The sequence below is a fragment of the Lynx canadensis genome, chromosome D3 (genome assembly GCF_007474595.2).
Source record: "Lynx canadensis isolate LIC74 chromosome D3, mLynCan4.pri.v2, whole genome shotgun sequence".
Classification (NCBI taxonomy): domain Eukaryota; kingdom Metazoa; phylum Chordata; class Mammalia; order Carnivora; family Felidae; genus Lynx; species Lynx canadensis.
In genome coordinates this window covers 54,042,415-54,063,168 of record NC_044314.2, presented here as the reverse complement: position 1 = coordinate 54,063,168, position 20,754 = coordinate 54,042,415, and the positions used below count along the sequence as shown (strand labels likewise).

General features: G+C 39.4%; 1 protein-coding gene across 7 annotated transcripts in view; it reads left to right on the top strand.

Annotated features, from left to right (window-relative positions):
- Positions 1-20,754, top strand: part of DLGAP1 (DLG associated protein 1) — a 328,162-nt gene that overhangs the window by 263,681 nt on the left and 43,727 nt on the right. For all 7 annotated transcript variants that reach the window (XM_032595388.1, XM_032595389.1, XM_032595387.1 and 4 more), the window contains one exon: positions 11,811-11,902. In XM_032595388.1, coding sequence (XP_032451279.1) covers positions 11,811-11,902 — 92 coding nt within the window. The remainder of the gene's footprint in view (positions 1-11,810; positions 11,903-20,754) is intronic.

The window sequence follows — 20,754 nt, the reverse complement described above, 5'->3', positions numbered from 1 at the left end:
ACACAAAGTGCCCTCAATTCCTAATGCACGTTTTGACTCTCAAAAAAGGAGTGGACATCCAAGAATGACCCGGGTTATGGGTTTGTGTTACAGTATGTTCAGCACTGTTGAGGAACCACATGAGAACAAAAATGTGAATCACTTCTCATACATGTGGGAGTGAGGGAGAGGAAGACCAAAGTGACTGGTCATGTAGAAAGCGATCACTCACACCACAGCATCATGAGCAAAGAATGTGCATTAGTCTCAGCATAATTGTTGGTTATTTAATCATGCATTTCAAAAAATGGTAGATAATTCAGCAGGCTTCTCAGTTCAGCCCAGAGTTTTCTGCTGCTCAGAGATAAGATCAGGCCGACTCTTGTTTTTCACATCTGTTCAGCTTGGCTTACCCAGCTAGAAATTTCCTTCTCTCAATGGAGAAGAGTCATTCTTTTCTCCCTTTTTTGTTGTGCCATATCATGCAGGTGCCCTTTGAATAATAACTTCCTGACGTGGTGGCCAATAAATCTATTCACAATGAACCAACTCTAAGGCACATCTAACAACCAGGCGTGGGGTAGGTTTTCACGATGATTTATTTTCACAGTGCATTCTGCAGAGTGCACTTCTAAAGGGCAATATTTGTCTAATAGCAATGAGTCAAATGCTTTTATATATATATCCTACAGGTTACCATAGTGCACATTGTCAAGTTTCCTAAAAGAACTTGTGGCATTGGTGCATGATACTAGGCGACACAGCAGGAGGCACATGCCCAAAGCCAGCCTCCACCCCCATGCCTGCCCCTGCCTCCCCCCAGGAACTAACTGCTCTCCCTACTGCCCAAAAGCTTTGAAGGAGTAGGGAAGAGCAGAGGCCGGCATTCCGTGTTGTCCCAGGCACATGACGTGATCTTCCTGAGCCTGTTTCCTTAACTGTCCCCCACAGGATTATTGTGAGGATTGAGTTTACAAATTTCAGCTTCCCGGGGGGTCCAGAATTTCCATTTGGGACGATGGAAGAAGTCTGGACGTAGATGATGGTGATGGTCGCACAACAACGTGAATGTACTTAATGCTGTGGGCACTGCACACTGAGAAGGGGTTAAGATGAAGGATTCATTTTGTGTATATTTTACCCAGGATAAAAGAAAAATTGACCTTCCTTATCTGGCACATAACTGGCACCCAGTCATGTTAGTTTTCTTCTACTTCCTTAATGTTCAGTTTCTTCTGTATTTTACATCATTTCTCAACCGATTATATATTCCTCTGGCTCAAAATTCAAAGGTTATAAAAAGGCATTCAGTGACTAGTCTCCCTGCCATTCTTATTTTTTTAACGTTTATTTTTTGAGAGAGAGGGAGAGAGAGCATGCAAACAGGGAGGGGCAGAGAGAGAGAGAGAGAGAGAGAGAGAGAGAGAGAATCCTAAGTGGGCTCCACACTCAGTGCGGAGCCGGACACGGGGCTCAATCCCATGACCGTGAGATCATGACTGGAGCCGAACTCTAGAATCAGACACTTAACTGACTGAGCCACGCAGGCACTCCCCACCCAACGCCCATTCTTATTTAATAGCCCATCAGTTCTCTTTGCAGGAAGAAATTAATACAACCAATATTTGCATCTCATACAGACCTATTTTGTGCATATTCAAGCAAATACATATTTTGATTTGTTCCCCTTTTTTACCCAGAGGTTAGTATATACCTCAGGCTATTATATATCTTGCCATTTTGCACTTAAAAATAGCATATTTTACAGACAATTATTGGCTGGCTCAGTTGGTAGAGCACATGACTCTTGATCTCAGAGCCATGAGTTCCAACCCCATGTGGGGTGTGGAGATCAGTTAAAAATAAAATCCTAAAAAAAAAAAAAAAAGATAGTTGTTTGTCAGTCTTACTGTTCATTTTATTTAAAAGCTTCTATCTATCTATCTATCTATCTATCTATCTTAATCACCTCCCAGGTCTGCCCGTTGGTCTCAGAGGCTTTTCTCCAAATAATTCTTACTCAGAATAAAGCATTCATACACATGAAATCCACCAAATATTGTGTTGTTAGTTTCACCCAGTAAGATAGAACTACTCTGAAATCCACATATAGTGTTGGGGAGAAGAGTTTTGTTTCAGAGACCATCGCGCTTCTTAAATGTTTGAATATTCTAGTGAGTGAAAATATGGCTCTACCTTTTCCTCCATTCACACTGTTCACTACTGTAGACATTTAATGGAAGTACTAAGTACTTGATGTGGTGGTCTCATCTACCCTTACAACAACCCTGGGGCATAAGTGGGATTACCATCTCTACAGTATACATGAGGACACAGAGAGTTGAGTAACTTGCCCAAGGCCACACATCCTATGTTGACAGAGCCTAGATTGGACCTTGATGTTTAATGTGACCATGCTACACCACTTCTTTGATGGAGAATAATAAATAAGTACAAATTCAAGGCATAAAAAATTCACCAAATTTCATTACACTTTTCTCTAAGTTAAATCTTAATCCCCAAAACGTAGAACACCAGGATCTTGGACTCCTTCCCACCATTTACTTCTTTAGGGTCAGAGTTTCCAAACCTTTCCCAACATTTTGAATTGAATCCATGATGAATAGTTAATACTAAAATCATTTACTTTGCAACCTGTGTGAGTTTAGGCCAAATACGTAATACTTCCAGTTTCCTCATCTGGAAATTGGCAGTAACGGTCACTATTCCACAGGGTACCTTATAGGATGTAGTAAAAATGGACTGATATAATATACATAAGGCTCGAAGTGTAGTGGGCCCAACAAATATTAGATTCAGTTATTATTAACCTTCCCTTCCCTTCAAACCATAATTAGCCAAATATGCTGAAATGTTATCATCTGCCAAGGGCTTCCTTAATTTTTTCAGGATGGAGATGTAATTACTTTGCAATTTCTTTAAACATTTTGAGAGTCGCTTCATAAATTTAAGTGGATTACCCTAGGTACTATGTAAGAGTGGTGACATTTGTCCATTTGGGGATCTAAGGGCGTCAAGGTCACAAAGATAAATGTACATACAATTGAACCTTGGAAGATGACAACACTTTGATACAAATCAGCTGTGGGTTTAGATAGGTGGTGTGGGGCTGGAGCACAGCGTACAATGCCCTCCATTCCCATCCTTGAGACCCCTGACTCCTTTCTTTCTCGCTTTCTTTCTGCCTTGAGGATCACGGTTCTTATGGGAAATAGCTACCATGCATTTTCAGGAAGAGTTTCATTGGGTAATTTTGCTACCACCCCATACAGTAAAGCTGCAGCATCCTACTTTGGCTGACACTCTAAGCATTTTTCATTGACGTGAGCGTAGCCACGTGGAACCCGTTAGAATCCCACTCGGGAAAATAGAAACCATGCTCAGTTATCAAACAGAGGCAGTTTGATACATAATGTTGGAAAGGCTGAAAGAGCAATACTGGGATGGACTAAGCAATTACCAGTGCCAACCAGAACTAAGGGAGCAAAAAGGGAAAGGTGGGGTTCCCAGAATTTAGGAGCTCAAGGGAGAGTCCCCACTGTAGCCAGCCTCGGACCACCGAGGCAGGTGTGGTCAGCTGGTGCTGGGACGTGCCAGGGAGCAGTGCATCTGGTGCATGAGCCAAAGCGGCTGAAAGCTGTGCACTTGGGCTGGAGCACTGCCCACAGGAGGTGGAAATAGGAAGAAAGTCCCTTCTCTCCTCCCACCTTCCATTGTTAGAATATAACTCGAAGCTGGCCAGCACCGAAGCCTGGGAAATGTAGTGGCCGATTCCTGGCCCCCGTGCCACAAAGCAGAGGGATACAGAATATGGGCCTGGAGATGCTGGACAATAAGGAAGTTACCAGAAAAAGGCACTTTGTCCAATAAATAAATAAATAAACCATAAGCAAGTGTATTAAAAAGCTTAAGATGGGTAGGGTGAATTTGTAGTCTTGGTTCCCATGCTGTTCTAGTGGGAACATCTCATGGAACGAAATATGATTCTAGAATATCTTGAAGTATGTATTTTTTTATAATATGGCTCCAAAACTCAAGTCAACTACTTTATCCGGTGCTTTTTCTGGTGGTCTAGTGGTGGGCGGATGGGAAGAGGGTAACTGGTTGCTTCAGGTTTAGAGCAAAGTTGTATGTCTTCTAAAAAGTCAAGGGTAATGTTAAGGGTAATTTTTTTTCCCTTCAAATTACAAAATAAGTAATATATGCATATGGTGTTGTTGTTGTAAAGGGGATTCATTAAGTATGAAAGTATACAAAACAAAATATTCTGTACTTCTTTTGTTTTTAAAAAAAAATTTTAATATTTATTTATTGTTGAGAGACAGAGAGAGACAGAACACGAGCAGGGGAGGCAGAGAGACAGAATCAGACACAGAATCTGAAGAGGCTCCAGGCTCTGAGCTGTCATCACAGAGTCCGACTTGGGGCCTGAACCCACGAACTGCAAGATCATGACTTGAGCTGAAGTTGGACGCCTAACTAACTGAGCCGCCCAGGCATCCCATGTACTCCTTCTTTCTACTTCTTTCTACTTCTGATTCCTACTCCCTTCCCCAAAGGTAGCCAGTAGCAGTGGGAGGTTACACCATCTTTTAGTCTCTCGAGAGTAATCTTCAGCTCCAGATGAGTTTCACATAGTAGCTTTAGACCTTGACCCCTCCACCTCCAGATGTTAGGTTGTGACTTCCCTCCATGACCATTTAACTTACCTTGTAAAACAACCTAAAAGAGCTTGAAGCTTAATCTTCACATTGCATAACATGTGATTGTTTTCTCATTTTCTGAATTAAAAATAAATGAAAATTTAGTTATTTGAGATGGCGCTCCTAAGATTTACTTACTTATTTCCTGTAATGCCCGTCCAAATGTACAGAGATATGTGTTATGGCCCATGTAAAAAGATGAGTCCGACTGCCAAGCCGAGTCCTTCGGAATGATACAAACCAAGTGAGTTGTTACTATTAATTAAAAGAGGGCCTTGAGAAATAAAGAGGTGACATCATTTCTGATTTGTAATCACTGGACTTAAACCAATGAAGGAAAGCTGTGCAGATAGTATGGATAATGAGTCTGTCCTTGACCAGACTGTGGTCAGGCTGCTCTGAATTCTCCTGACTAGGCCTCGACTTTTGTACTTCTGTTTCCATCTTTGCATCTTCTCACCCCATTTCAGTGAGAATCCTGCTAAATCGGTTTAGCCAGAATCCCCTGGTTATCTGATCATGTTCTTCATCCTCTGTCATCGCCCAGTGATGTCTGATCAACCCGGCCTGCCTTTATCAAGGTCCCTGTGAGGCTTTCTCTCATCCCTGAGGTTTTCTCTCTGTAATTTTCCACCACTGACAACCCCCGACCCTGCTTCTTGGCTATAGATTCCCACTTTTTCGTGTTGCATTTGGAGTTAAGCTCCATCTCTCTCCCACACTTCAAATCCTGCTGCGGTCCCTCGGCCGATCACAATAGTCCCCCTGAAGAAAGTGTACCTTGCCATTCTTTAACAATGTCATGAATAGTTTTTTCTTTAAATGTACTCAGTATATTCAGACTTTGTAAACTTTATTTTGATGTCCTTGAAATCAGAATGAATGCATATTCAGGAAGAGATTTTTAGGGAGACGTATCTCAAGTCAAAATTCCAGAGATAATTTTAATGGATTCCACATAGAAGAGATATTACAGTCATGGTTCCCAACTGTTATGTATTAAAACTAGAAATTAACACTAAGGTAACAAAAGCTAACCACTTGAAACTATTAAAAAATATTCTAAATAACATTTGGATGAAGGAGGAAATTCAAGATTGTTGTGAAATAAATGATGAGAGTCCTATAAATCATCACTGTGGGTTGTGACCATACCTATGATCTCAGAATCCATAGCCCTGAGTTCTTTCATAGTTAAGCAATACTGCAACATAAACAAAACATTCAATTCACAAAACTAGATAAGAACAATAAATTAGAAGGAATTATTAATGATGAAAGTAGAGATAAATGCATTGGAAGATAAAACAGAGCAACAGCAAAACAGCTAAAGTCAGATTGATACAAAATCAGTTCTTTGGGGAAAAAAAATAAGTCTGATTGACAGGGAAAACAAAATTCAACAATATTAGAAATGAGAAAGCCATTTTTAAAAAACTGTTTATTTAGGGGCGCGTGGGTGGCTCAGTCTGTTAAGTGCCAGACTTCCACTCACCGCTCAGGTCATTCATGATCTTGCAGTTCATGAGTTTGAGCCCCACGTCGGGCTCTGTGCTGACAGCTCAGAGCCTGGAGTCTGCTTCGGATTCTGGGTGTCTCTTTCCCTCTACCCCTCCCCTGCTCATGCTCTGTCTTTCTCTCTCTCAAAAATAAATAAATAATCAAAAAATTTTAATAAATAATGTTTATTTATTTTTGAGAGACAGAAAGAGCACACCCATGAGCAGAGGGGGAGCAGAGAGAGAGGGAGAGAGAATCCAGATGCCCCAGAAATGAGAAAGCTTTTATAGGGGTGTCTGGGTGGCTCAGTCGGTTAAGTGTCCGACTTTGTCTCAGGTCATAGTGTTGGGGTTCATGGGTTCAAGCCCTGTGTCCAGCTTTGTGCTGGCAGCTAGGAGCCTGGCGCCTGCTTCAGATTCTGTGTCTCCCTCTCTCTCTGTCCCTCCCTCACTCACACTCTGTGTCTCTCTCTCTCAAAAATAAGCATTAAAAACAAATTTTTTTTTAAAGAAAAGACAGCTTTTTAAAAAATTATAAAAAATTCTTGTGGGGCACCTGGGTGGCTCAGTCGGTTAAGTATCTGACTTCAGCTCAGGTCATAATCTCGTGGTTTATGGGTTTGAGCCCCATGTTGGGCTCTGTGCTGAAGAACCTGAAGCCTGCTTCAGATTCTGTGTCTCCCTCTCTCTCTGCTCCTTCCTCACTTGCTCTCTCTCTGTCTCTCTCTCAAAATAAATAAACATTAAAAAAAATTCTTGTGGCAATTTTAGGGTGGTAAATTTAAGGTCTAAATAAAATACGGGGTGCCTGGGTGGCGCAGTCGGTTAAGCGTCCGACTTCAGCCAGGTCACGATCTCGCGGTCCGTGAGTTCGAGCCCCGCGTCGGGCTCTGGGCTGATGGCTCAGAGCCTGGAGCCTGTTTCCGATTCTGTGTCTCCCTCGCTCTCTGCCCCTCCCCCGTTCATGCTCTGTCTCTCTCTGTCCCAAAAATAAATAAACGTTGAAAAAAAAATTTTTTTTAAAAAAATAAAATAGACGTATATGTAAATTAGTATTACTAATGTAAGAGGAAGTATAAAACCAGCAAGAAGAAATCAAATGACCATAGAATACATTGCCAAATAAAGTAAAAAATATACTTCCCTGAAATAGTACACACCAGGATAAATTCACAGAAAATTCCCAACCTTCAAGAAGCAAATAATTCTTGTTTCATTTAAAATATTTAATAATAGAGGCGCCGGGGTATCTCACTAGGTTAAGTGTCTGTCTTGATTTCAGCTCAGGTCATGATCTCACGGTTTGGGATTTTGAGCCCCGACTGGGGCTTTGTGCCGACAGCACTGGGCCTGCGTAGGATTCTCAATCTCTCTCCCTTCCTCTCTGCCCTTCCCCCATGCTCTCTCTCTATCTCAAAATAAATACTTTTTAAAAAATAAAGTATTTAATAATACAAGAAAAAATATCAAGATTCTTGATATATTTTATCAAATAAACATAATTCTGGGGGTGCCTGGGTGGCTCACTTTGGCTCAGGTCATGATCATGTGGTTTTGTGAGTCAGGCTCTGTGCTGCCAGCCCCGCACAGCTTGGGATTCTCTCTCTCTTCCCCTCTCTCTCTCTCTGCCCCTCCCCTGCTTGCTCTCTCTCTCAAAATAAATACATAAACTTAAAAATTAAAAAAAAAAAAATAGGGGTGCCAGGATGGCTTAGTTGGTTAAGCATACCACTTTGGCTCAGATCATGATCTCACGTTCATGGGTTCGAGCGTCGTGTCAGGCTCTATACTTCAGCATGGAGCCTGGAGCCTGCTTCAGATTCTGTGTCTCCCTCTCTCTCTGCACCTCCCCTGGTCGTGCTCTGTCTCTCTCTCTCTCTCAAATATAAATAAACATTACAAAAAAAACTTTTAAACATTAAAAAAATAAAGGTGAAATGGTAAAGACATTTCAATTAGATTCAGAAACTAGATCTAGATTCCTGTTTTCATGTATTTATTCAGCACTGTTTGCCTTTATTAGCCAATACACAAAGCAAGAATGTGAAATGAGGTGTAAACATTCCAAAGAAAGAGTAAAAGTGCTTTTATTTGCAGATAATACGCATGTCCCCTTAGAAAATCTAATGGAAATCACTGGAAAAATCAGTAGAATTCAGTAGAGTGAAAGAATACAATATAAATACAGAGAAATCAGTAAGTTTTCTATATATCACTGATAAACAGAAAATGAGCCCATCCACATTAGTATCAAAAACTGTAACAGGATTGAGCTTCACAAAGAATGTATAACACTTATCTGAAAACAATCTAAAACCTTCCCTCATATAATACATAAGAGATCTGATTGATTGGAAAACTATGCAATATTCCTGCATGAGAATACCCCATAGTGTAAAGACAGCAATTCTCCCAAAAGTTACACAAAAAGGGGTACCTGGGTGGCTCAGTTGGTTAAGTGTCCAACTCTTGATCTCAGGTCATGAGTTCAAGCCTCATGTTGGGCTCTGTGCTGGACAGGAAGCATACCAAAAACAAAACAAAACAAAAAGGTATACAAAAATTTAAAGAAACTCCAATGTGATGTTTATCACTGGGTAGAAGCTGGGAGAAGGGATTTGACAATTTGATGTTAAATGTAGTTAGAAGTTAATACCCCAAAATAACCTAGAAATTTTTTTAAATTACATTAAAAAAAAGAATACAGGAAGAGTTATGCCATAGAAAATATCAAGATTTATTATAAAATTGACCTAAAACAGGGCTATATACATGCGAACGTATGGGTGAAGTTTGGTAGAACATAAAGTTGGCATCTCAGATCAGAAAGATGAATTAGTAAATAAAAGGAGCCAGATCAATTGATGATCCATATAGGGGGAAAATGTTTAATTTCTACTTTGTTTCTTACACATGGACATTTCCGGAAAATGGATTTTAGAACTAATTATGAAAAGGAAAAATGAAAGCATAAAAGTAAATACAAGAGAACTTTAAAAAATACACTCAGGGTACCATCTCTCTCTGCCTCTCCCTCATGAGCATGCATGCATACATTCTCTCTCTTTCTCTCTCTCTCAAAATAAATAAATAAATTTTAAAAAGGGGTGCTCTTTGGGGCACCTAGGTGGCTCAGTCAGTTAAATGGCCACCTCTTTATTTTGGGTCAGGTCATGATCTCACGGTTCATGAATTTGGCTCAGCATTGGGGCTCAGCACTGTGCTTGAGATTCTCTCTCTCCCTCTCTCTGCCCCTTCTTGTCTCTCTCTCTCTCTCTGAAAAATAAATAAATAAAATATGTTTTTAATAAATTTAAAAAACAAAAAATATGCTCAGGGGTAAAGAAGGCTTTTCCAAGCCATAAAAGGTTTCACTACATAGTAGTGAACTCACAAATTCTGAGATCCTGACCTGAACCAAAGTCGGACACTTAACCAACTGAGCCACCCAGTCACCCCTCACTACATAGTAATTTTAAGATTCTGTACAATTAACAGCAAAGTTTAAAAGACAAATAATAGGGGTACCTGGCTGGCTCAAGTGGTAAAGCATGGGACTCTTGATCTCTGGGTTGTGAGTTCAAGTTTATGCTGGATACAGACATTACCTAAAAATAAAATCTTAAAAATAAATAAATAAAAGACAAATGATAAACTGGGAGAAAATATTTAAAGTATGTATAACCAAGAAAGAGTGATGAAGGGTCATAAGATAGAGGCTCTACAAATAAGAAAATTAAAAATAATGGGATCCCTGGGTGGCTCAGTGGGTTCAGCGTCGGACTTCAGCTCAGGCCATGATCTCACCCTTGGTGGGTTCAAGCCCTGTGTCGGGCTCCGTGCTGACAGCTTAGAACCTGGAGAATCTGAAATGGTTCAGATTCTGTCTCCTTGTCTCTCTGCCCTTATGCTCACACTTTGTATGTGTCTCTCCCTCAAAAATAAATAAACATTTAAAAAAATTCTTTTGAAGAAAATAAAAAAAGAACTCAGTAGGATAAAAGACACAAAACTAGCAAAGGATATGAATAAGCAATTTACAGATAGAAGCACAAGAGGCCAATAAATATTTTTCACCTGTGATATTAGCAAAAATTTTAAAGTTTGCCATATTTAGTGTTAGTGAATGTATAGGAAAATGGATATTCCCATACACCAATTATGGCAAGATGATAAATGCTTTGAAAAGCAATTTGGCAATTAATATCCCTTACTGTTGAACATGCTCCCCACCTTTCTATTTAACATTTCAACTTCTAAGGATTTTTCCCAAACATTTGCACAATTGTTCTAATTGTTCTGATACATGTGCAATATTAATTGTAATACTAGATAATAGCAACAAGGAGAAAATTACCCATGTTGCCCATGTTGCTTATGTAGTCATTAAAGGGAATATTTATGTAGCAAACAAAAGGCTTGAGATAGAGCTGTATCTACTGCCGTGATCTAATACCCAAAGGATAGCAGTATTAATGAATAAAGCAAATTGCAGAAAAAATATATATAGTGTAACTTCATCTGTATATATTTAGTATTAATAATCAATTACATATATATTACACATATTAATAGATGGACAAAAATGCTTCAAAGGCTTGAAAGGGGTAAAGGGGGCTTTACCTTTCTACGTTATATATTTACATATTTTAATTTCATGTAACTTACATTAAGTTACTTTTATATTTAGAAAAAGAAATCTATTAAATACACAGAAAAAAAAAGAAGAAAAGAATCTAATTGCTCTGAATAGTCCTAACATTTATTTCAAATTTAGGTTTGTCATGTAGCTTCTCATTTAAATACAGACACATTTTCAAGACACCTGGGTGGCTCAGTTGGTTAAGTGTCCAAGTCTTGATTTCAGCTAAGGTTTCCTGATTTCAGTCATGGTCTCAAGGTTCATGAGATCCAGCCCTGCATCTGGCTCTGTGCCGACAGGGCGGATCCTGCTTGGGATTCTCTCTCTCTCTCTCTCTCTCTCTCTCTCTCTTCCCCTCCCTTATTCAAGCATGCTCTCTTCTCTCTCTCTGTCAAAATAATAAATAAACAAATAAATAAATGAATAAAGATACATTTTCTATGTGAGCTGTAGTCTATACATAGCTATTTAGGAATCATGGCTTGTTATTGAAAGTCAATTTCTTAGTTTAAGGGGGAAAAAATGAAGATACTATACAGTTTATCTTAAAAAGTTGATACCTAAATCTCTCAATATCAACAATTCTAAGTACAATAAATGAAATTCTTTCTTCTTTTGTATTTTGTTATCTGCAAATTCAAAACTTCCAAGAACATGCTTCTAGGAAGTAAGTATTCCTTTCTAGTGCAGTGTTCACGGGTAAGCACCACTTACAAATCTTAGGAGCCATCATAGACATTTATCTGGGGAGTACACAAAATTTCATTTTACTAAGATCAGCAGAGTCAAAGCACATGCCAACAGCGTAGTGATGGCCCTCATCAAACATATAAATGTTGAATAAAAAGGCTACAAATCACAAAACATTCCAGCAGTACTGCAGATGTTTCTGACAAAATGTGACATTTGTTTCTCAAGCAAGATGACTAAAATGGGGCACCTCTACTTATTTGATTATTTCTTCAGGTGGATGATGCTGAAGAGCCTGAGAAAACAGGGGAGAATAAAGCACCCAGTAAGTTCCAGTCCGTAGGAGTGCAAGTAGAAGAAGAGAAGTGGTGAGTCCATTTGCCTTTGTTCTCTTTCGTCTTGATATTGGCAAGTACGGTACCAGTATTTTCCCCCAAGATAAACCTTCAAGACTCAGTGGTATTTTCCATGAACTTTTGGAAGCATTTAGCAGATTCCCTCCTCTGCTTTAATGCTGGAGACCACTCAATTTAAGTTGTAGGTAGAATATTAGAGTAAGCACATCACATTCGCATACACATGAACACTGTGTGTAGTACTGTTGTGTTGCTAAACTATTCTTCTTCAAAAAACCTTCCCACTTTGGACTGTAGACTTTTTAAGAGAAGAGGACTTATCTTATTCCTAACATTGAATTTTATCTGCTGTTTAGTATGCATTGCATGATGAAAAAGGAAGGTTGGAAGGAAGGCAAGAAGGCAGGAGGTTAGGAAAGGAGGAAGGAAAGAGAAAATAGAGAAGACCTATCATTATCTTGAACCACCAGTTCTTTTAGATTATTCTTTGAAATAATCTTACTCTAGAGTCTTAATATCTAGAATTGGGAAATTTAGAGTTTCAGAAACTAGAAGGGACTTCTGAGGTCACTACATTAATTTTATGAACGAGAATTTGATCCAGAGAAGTCTGTGAGTTTCTCAATCAAACTGTGAGGTAAGCGATGGGTGGAGCTATGTTTTATTGATACTAGGACCCCAGCTTCTAGAACAGCATTTTGCACATACTAAGCATACAAAATATATTGGTGAATGCAGTAAAACCACAGGGATAGCAGGAGAAAGAGCTCTATTTTATAAATCAGAGTATCATCTCAATTTTGCCACTAACTTTCTGTATGTTGATTGGAAGGAATCAGTTGGATGTCCTCCATCCATCCATCCATCCATCCTATCCATCTATCCATCCAATAACTATCTGTGAAATGCCTCCTACATGCCAGGCTAGATGCAATATAAACTGAGTATCTGGAAAAAAGTCATGCATCCGTTTATGGAAGTGGTGACATTTTAGAGCCTTTTTGTATTGACACTGCACTTGCATGTAAGAGGTTTTCAACATATGTATATATAGCATTTTATATCATTATACCATTTTGGAAGCCCAGAAAGTTGATACAACCATTCTAGAAACCAATATGACAGAAGTCAGCAATAGTTATACACGTATCTGTACCCATTGACCCAATAAACACATTCATGGAGCTATCTTGAATGAAATTACTCAAAGGAAGGGAAACAATTGCTGAACATTATCTACCATTGTAAGAGAAAAACCATAATTATCAAATGCCATACAATAAGAGAATATTATTTTTGTAAGTTTTAGTACATCACCAACGTAGAACATACAGCTATTAAATGTACTTTGTAAAAAAGATACCGAAATATGGGGAAATCCCCATGATATAATGCTAAGTGAAAAAGTTAAATACGTAATATTTGTGTATTGTCCCTAAAGATGGACGCAGACTGAACCGTCATCTGCAAAGGTGGTCAGTTTAGCAGTGATTTTTTTGTTTTCACTCTAAAATATTTACTGATTGTATCTACTACAAGTCAACCCTCTGACACTTGTTCCTTTAAGGAAAATTTTTGAAAATGTAGCTTAAGAGACGTGAACAATCAATCTCATGGTAAGAAAACATATTCATCCTTTGCCCACTTGCCCAACTTGCTTGTTTTCCTCAATGGTATGGTGGTTAAGAGCACAGACTCTTGAGCCAGATTACCTAGATTCAAATCCTGGCTGTACCACATACCAGCTGGGGGCCTTAATCAAATTAATAAATAGCTTTGTGCCTTGGTTTCCTTATACGTGGTTTCTGGCCCAGCATGCAAGGAATTTACAAGTTATCTCTCTGTCCTAAAAAGTAAAAAGCCGAACAAACTGAAAAGCCACAGTTCTTTTTAAATCGGTCAGAGAAGGAGGTTACAGACCAAACCACTGCCCCTCAAATTGGAGACATAGACATACAGATATACAAAATACTGGAGTAGACACCCACAAGCTCAAACCTCTTGGGAAGCAGTGCCAGAGTAGGAACACCTAAAATGTATTGACAAATTGCTAGAGGCTCAGTGAGGACAAGTCTGGAGTGAAATATTTCAGGGGGACCAATGGGGGGCAAAGGGGGGGGTACTCCACAGTTTTGTAAGTTACCTCCAAGAGCTCTACCAAGTTGTCACAGTGAATATCAAAGAAAATCACCTGGGGCTTCCTCTAGCAGAAAGAACAGAAGCCATTTTGAAGATGCCGGAGCATTCTATTCTTTTTTTTTTTAATTTTTTTTTCAATGTTTATTTATTTTTGGGACAGAGAGAGACAGAGCATGAACGGGGGAGGGGCAGAGAGAGAGGGAGACACAGAATCGGAAACAGGCTCCAGGCTCTGAGCCATCAGCCCAGAGCCCGACGCGGGGCTCGAACTCACAGACTGAGAGATCGTGACCTGGCTGAAGTCGGACGCTTAACCGACTGCGCCACCCAGGCGCCCCGCGGAGCATTCTATTCTTAACGAGATCTGCCCTCAGGAGAAACTATTTCACCAGAGCCTAACCTGCTGAAGTCTTAGCAGAGTCTAACCCACCTGGGGGAAGGGAAGTACCCAACTCCTCTAGCCATTCTCCCTTACAGAAGGTGGAGAGAAACTGAAGAAAAGTACTGTTGAAGTTCACAGCCCAGGGGGGCAGGCTTACCAAAAGACTGAGACCTAGTCAGTCAGAATGCTTCCCCTCCCCCACCCCTTACCATCACATTGCTAAAGGGCTATTCACCACAGTTCCTTTTACCCCGGACACCATGCCTACTTTTCAACAATAATTTCCAAGGCATGCTAAAAAGTGACAAACACAGTTTGGAGTGACTGAACAAGCATCAGAACCAGAGTCAGAATACAGCAGATATATTGAAATTATCAGATCAGGAATTTTTTAAAACTATGATTAACATGCTAAGTGGTTTAATGGAAAAAGTAGACAGCATGTAAGAACAGATGGATAATGTAAGTGAAGAGATGGAAAATCGAAGGAAGAATAAAAAAGATTTGCTAGAGATTAAAAGCACTGTAACAGGAAGACTGCCTTTAATGGACTCATTAATAGACTAGACACAGCTGAGCAGAGTCTCTGAGCTTGAGGGTATAATAAGAGAAACTTCCAAACTGAAAAGCAAAAAGAGGCAAACTGGAAAAAAATAACACAAAAAACAAAAACAAATTAGGATTTTTAAAACCTATGAGACAATTGTAGAAGAGGTAACATATGCATGATGGGAATACCAGAAGGAAAAGAAAGAAAGGAAAAGAAGCAACATTTAAACAAACAGTAACTGAGAATTTCCCCCAAATTAATGTCAGACATCCAACCTAGATCCAGGTCTCAGAAAAGCCCAAGTAGGATACATGCCCAATACACTACACCTAGAGGTATCATATTCAAAGAAGAAAAAGTCCTGAAAGAAGCAAAAAGAAACAAAAACAAAAAACAAAACAAACAAACAAACAAAAAATTACCACATTTCCTATTTGGGTGCAAAGATAAAAATGACATGCAACTTTTCCTCAGAAACCATTCAAGTAAGAAGAGAATGGAGTGGAATATCAAATATTTGAAGGAAAAAAAACCCCATCAGCCTAGAATTCTGTACTCTGCAAAATTATCCTTCAAAAGTGAAGGAGAAATAAAGGCTTTCTCAGACAAAAATTGAAAAAATTTGTTGTCAGTAGACCAGCCTTGTGAGGAAAGTTAAAAAGTTCTTTGGGAGCCCTGGCTGGCTCAGTTGGGAGCACACAACTCTTTTTTTTTTTTTTTTTTAAGTTTATTTTACTTATTTTGAGAGAGAGAGAGCACAGGAGGGGCAGAGAGAGAGAATCATGTGGGGCTCAAACTCACAAACTGTGAGATCATGACCTGAGCCAAAATCAAGAGTCGTACGTTTAACTGACTGAACCACTCAGTCACCACTCTAGCTTACTTTATTGTAAGAATACAGTATATAATATGTTTAACATACAAAATATAGACATAATCCATGAAAAAAAGTAATTGACAAACTCTAGACTTCATTCAAATTTGAAGCTTCTGCTCTTTGACACACACTGTTGAGAGAATGAGAAGATAAGCCACAAACTGGGAGACAATATTTGCAAAGACACATCTAATAGAAAGCTGTTATCCAAAATACACAAAGAACGCTTAAAACTCAATAATAAGACAAACAACCTGATTTTAAAAATGGGCAAAAGACCAGGGTGTCGGGGTGGCTCAGTCAGTTAAGCATCTAACTCCTGATTTCAGCTTGGGTCGTGATCTCACAGTCAGTGAGATGGAGCCCCATGTCTGGCTCTGGGCTGTTGGTGCAGAGCCTGCTTGGGATTCTCTCTCTCCTTCTCTCTGTCCCTCCCCAGCTCGTGCTCTATCTCTTTCTCAAAAATAAGTAAATATAAAAAAAAAGTTTTTTTCAAATGGGCAGATGACCTTAACAGGCACCTCCCCAAAGAAGACACGTAAGTGGCAAGCATATAAAAAGATGCTCAACATCATATGTCATTAGGGAATTGAAAATTAAAACAACAATGAAATACCACTACTCATGTATCAAAATGGCCAAAATCCCAAACACTGGTAACACCAAATGTTGGTAAGGGAACATTAAGTCTCATTCATTGCTGGTGGGAATGCAAAATGATAGAACCACTTTGGAAAATAGTTTGGCAGTTTCTTATAAAACTAAACATACTCGTACCATACAATCCCACAATCCCTTGGTATTTACCCAAAGGATTTGAAAACTTATGTTCACACAAAACCCTCACTATACTGATAGCAGCTTTATTCATAATTGCAAAATTTGGAAGCAACCAAGACGTCCTTTAATAAGTGAATGAGTAAATAGACTGTAGTACAACCAGACAATGGAATTTTATTCGGCATTGAAAAAGAAATGAGCTGGGGGGCCTGGGTGGCTCAGTCGGTTAAGAGTCCGACTTCGGCTCAGGTCATGATCTCACAGTTCATGGGTTCAAGCCCCACGTTGGGCTCTGTAGTTATAGCTTGGAGCCTAGAGAATGCTTCAGATTCTGTGTCTCCCTCTTTCTCTGTCCCTTCCCCACTCACACTCTCTGTCTGTGTCTCAAAAATAAATAAATGTTAAAAAGTTTGTTTTGTTTTGTTTTTAAAGACAGTTGTATGATTCCAACTACAAGACATTCTGGAGAGGGCAAAATTACTGAGATAGTAACAATGATTAAGAGAGAGGGAGGGATGAATAGGCAGAGCACAGAGGATTTTTAGGCCAGCGGAACTACAATGGTGGACACATGTCATTATACACCTGTCGAAACCCAAAGAATGTACCACACCAAGAATGAATTCTCAACTAAACTATGAATTTGGGGTGGTACTGATGTGTCAACATAGGTTCACCACTATAACAAACATACCACTCTGGCAGGGGACGTTGACAAAGTGGGGGGGGGGAGTCTAGGGGTGGGGGAACGGGCAGAGGGTATATAAGAAATCATTGTACATTCTGTTCCATTTTGCTGTGAATCTAAAACTGCTCTAAAAAACAAAGCTTATTAATTAAGAACAAAGGAGTGGTAGACAATAGTGTTAACCTCGGAGGGTTATCCTGGGGTATGTGGTTTAATACGTATAAAACTTTTAGAAAAATACCTGACACATAGGAAGTACCATATAAGTGTTTCCTATTCTATTATGTACCCAGGTAGAATCTCTCTGAAGACTGAAGTCTCAAGAAAACAATTTTACCACCTTTCCTTAAAAAATAAGAGAAAATCGTCTCAATTTTAAAATTTTACTTGAAACATTTCTCCTGCAGCCAACTATTCTGTTTTATCAAATAAACACCCTAACACTTGCCCATCTACAGGAATGCTAAATACTATATTATTTGAACATACCTAATAGCAACCCAAAAATTTCAAATGAGCCACTTTCATCATGTTTTGAAAAAGTTGAATATTTAATGAGTTACCGAAGTTTGTAGGATGGTCAGTCTCAGTACACTGAGTGGTTTATTTCAAATTCATCCCCAAAAGGTCTGGCAGCCCCAACCTTCCTGCTTAATTTTTCAAAATATACCCTTCTTCAAAGGTCACTTTATAGTTAACCACTGTAAAGTAAATAAGCATTTAAATTGATGTTAATGATTGTTTTCAACCTCTCTAAAAGAAATCCATTGTCAAACAGGGATTACTTATAAATTCTGTCTCTAATTAGGATTCCTTGTTTGCAATTTTGCTGGTAGAATTCATTTAGATAGGATCTTAAAAAAGCAAAATTGGGCATTAGAGATTACCTAATGACAAGTAAGGGAATTTTTTTCAATTATCTAGTGATAAGGATGAGACTGTTGTTTTCCCGTCCAATGGCCAGTACAATCCATCTCTTCCTTCCCCAAATAGACAGACTGATAAACAACAGTAACCCAACAAAAAAGCTAGAGAAAGAAAATAGAGCCAGAAAAAGAAAGAGATCGTACAAAGAGAGGAAGATTAAAAGGCTTTGTAAGAGGCCAAGCAACTCATTATCACCTTTTGAATCCATCACAATTTAGGAACCAAAACTAACAAAGCAAACTCCGCCTGATTGGTCTCTGAAGGGTTAGACTTTTCAATCCAGGTGTTCTTCACTGCTGCACATTCAAACAAAAGGAGTAAGTTAATAACTCAGTAAAGAGTAAAATGCGCTAAGTAACGCATCTGCTCCGAAAAGAGGAACCTCGATGTCTTGCCGGTGTATTTGCAGACAGCCATGACATCCTCAGAATGCCATCCATAGTAGATGTGCCACATCCACTCTCCAGGGCTACCTCATGGTGGGGACCGTGCGTTGAGGAATGCCGTCTAAAGGTCACTTGTTTAAATGCTGTGGCAGCGCCCAACCAGGGATAACGAATGCATGTGGTTTTGAAACAAGATTGCTTCCCTTAAGCCAACGAAGCAATTTCTCGTCTCGGTCAAACATTAGCTGTCTCTCTCCAATTCCCGTTTCCCCGGGCGGGCCAGCGACACCGTCCGATGGGATCCACACCGCATACGGTAGTTGTTGACACGCAGGACCGATCCCAAGCAAAGCCAGCAAATCCTCCCAACACCTCCATTCCACCCGCTGCCCTGGATCCCAGTGTCTCCTAGCATCCTGTTCCCATTCTCTCCCATCCTTTTGACTGCTCCCCAGGAATTTGCATGAAGTCTTCTTGTCTTTCAAGCTGATAATTAGCACATCCAGTAAACCAATCCTTCCTATTTACTAAGGTGGAAAAGAGAAGAGGCTCCCAGGGATCTCCCTTTTCCTTCCAAGGAACAATTGTGTATGAACCGTGGTTCATACAATACTTCCTTTCTTCTTTCGCCTAAGACTTTCTTACCCCGCTAGTGACTTTTAACACTGTCACGGCGGACACACAAAAAAAGAATATATTTATTTCATTTTAAAAGCGGTATGTAAATTCACCTGGAGGAAGAAACAGAGCAGCACGCTGACAGTTTATACCTCTCTGACAGGCCTTGGAACGCTGAAAAAACTGTGTGTGTATCTGTGTCTGTATGTGTGTGTGTGTGTGTGTGTGTGTGTGTGTGTGTGTTAAGCCTTATCTATCTTTTCTATAATCATTGTGCGTTATTGAGTCTAATTAATGATAAGTTAGATACTATTTATACATTATGAAAATGTATAAATTACAGAAATGAAATTCCCCATAATTTTATTCATTAACCATGAATAAAGGGGTGTATTTTTTACCCATACTTTTTACACAAACATTTTGAAAGTTATTAAAATCATTCTATGCATAAAATTTAGTAATATTTTGGGGCTCCTGGCTGGCTCAGTCGGAAGAGCACGCGGGACTCTTGATCTCAGAGTCATGAGTTTGAGCCCAATGTTGGGTGTAGAGATTACTTAAATAAAAAAAACTTAAAAATAAAATAAAATTTAGTGATATTTTAAAATCAACTAGGAGTGGCTGACTGGCTCAGTCAGAAGAGCATGGATTCTTGATTTCAGGGTCATGAGTTCAAGCCCTACGTTGGATGTAGAGATTACTAAAAAAATAAAAACTTAAAAATAAAATAAAATAGGGGCGCCTGGGTGGCGCAGTCGGTTAAGCGTCCGACTTCAGCCAGGTCACGATCTCGCGGTCCGTGAGTTCGAGCCCCGCGTCGGGCTCTGGGCTGATGGCTCAGAGCCTGGAGCCTGCTTCCGATTCTGTGTCTCCCTCTCTCTCTGCCCCTCCCCCGTTCATGCTCTGTCTCTCTCTGTCCCAAAAATAAATAAACGTTGAAAAAAAAAATAAAAAAAAAAAAAGTCACAAAAGACCAATAAAAAAAAAAAAATATAAATAAAATAAATTAATGTTATAACAAAAGCTTTCTCATTAACAATTCACAACAAATATTTCTTTTGGTTACACACTATTCAGGAATAAGTATGAATCATAATTTGCTTCCCCTCTCTCGCACTGGTGAATATCTACATTATTTCTAGATTGACTTCTGGTTAAAGATAGTGCAAAAAATACACACATCATCTTTGAGCCCTTCTGAAACTAAATGGCAGTTTAAGGATGTTTTGCTTGTTTGGGCATAAACTGCCCAAAGGATAAAGAGAACGAGGGAAGAGAAAAGAACAGCAATATTTTGGAAGCTGGGAGGCAGACAGATTGGCGATAACTGACTTGAGCTGACCAGGGAGAGCAGAATCTGAAGCCAGTGACACAGACACCCAAGATACAATTCAACTTAACATTTCAGAACCCACAAAAGGCACAGGGCCTAACAGCACTGGCTCTCAGAAAAGTAGGGATGAAGGAGCTAAAAACTGTACCCGCAGTGTCAGGGTGACAGCCTTTCTGGCAAA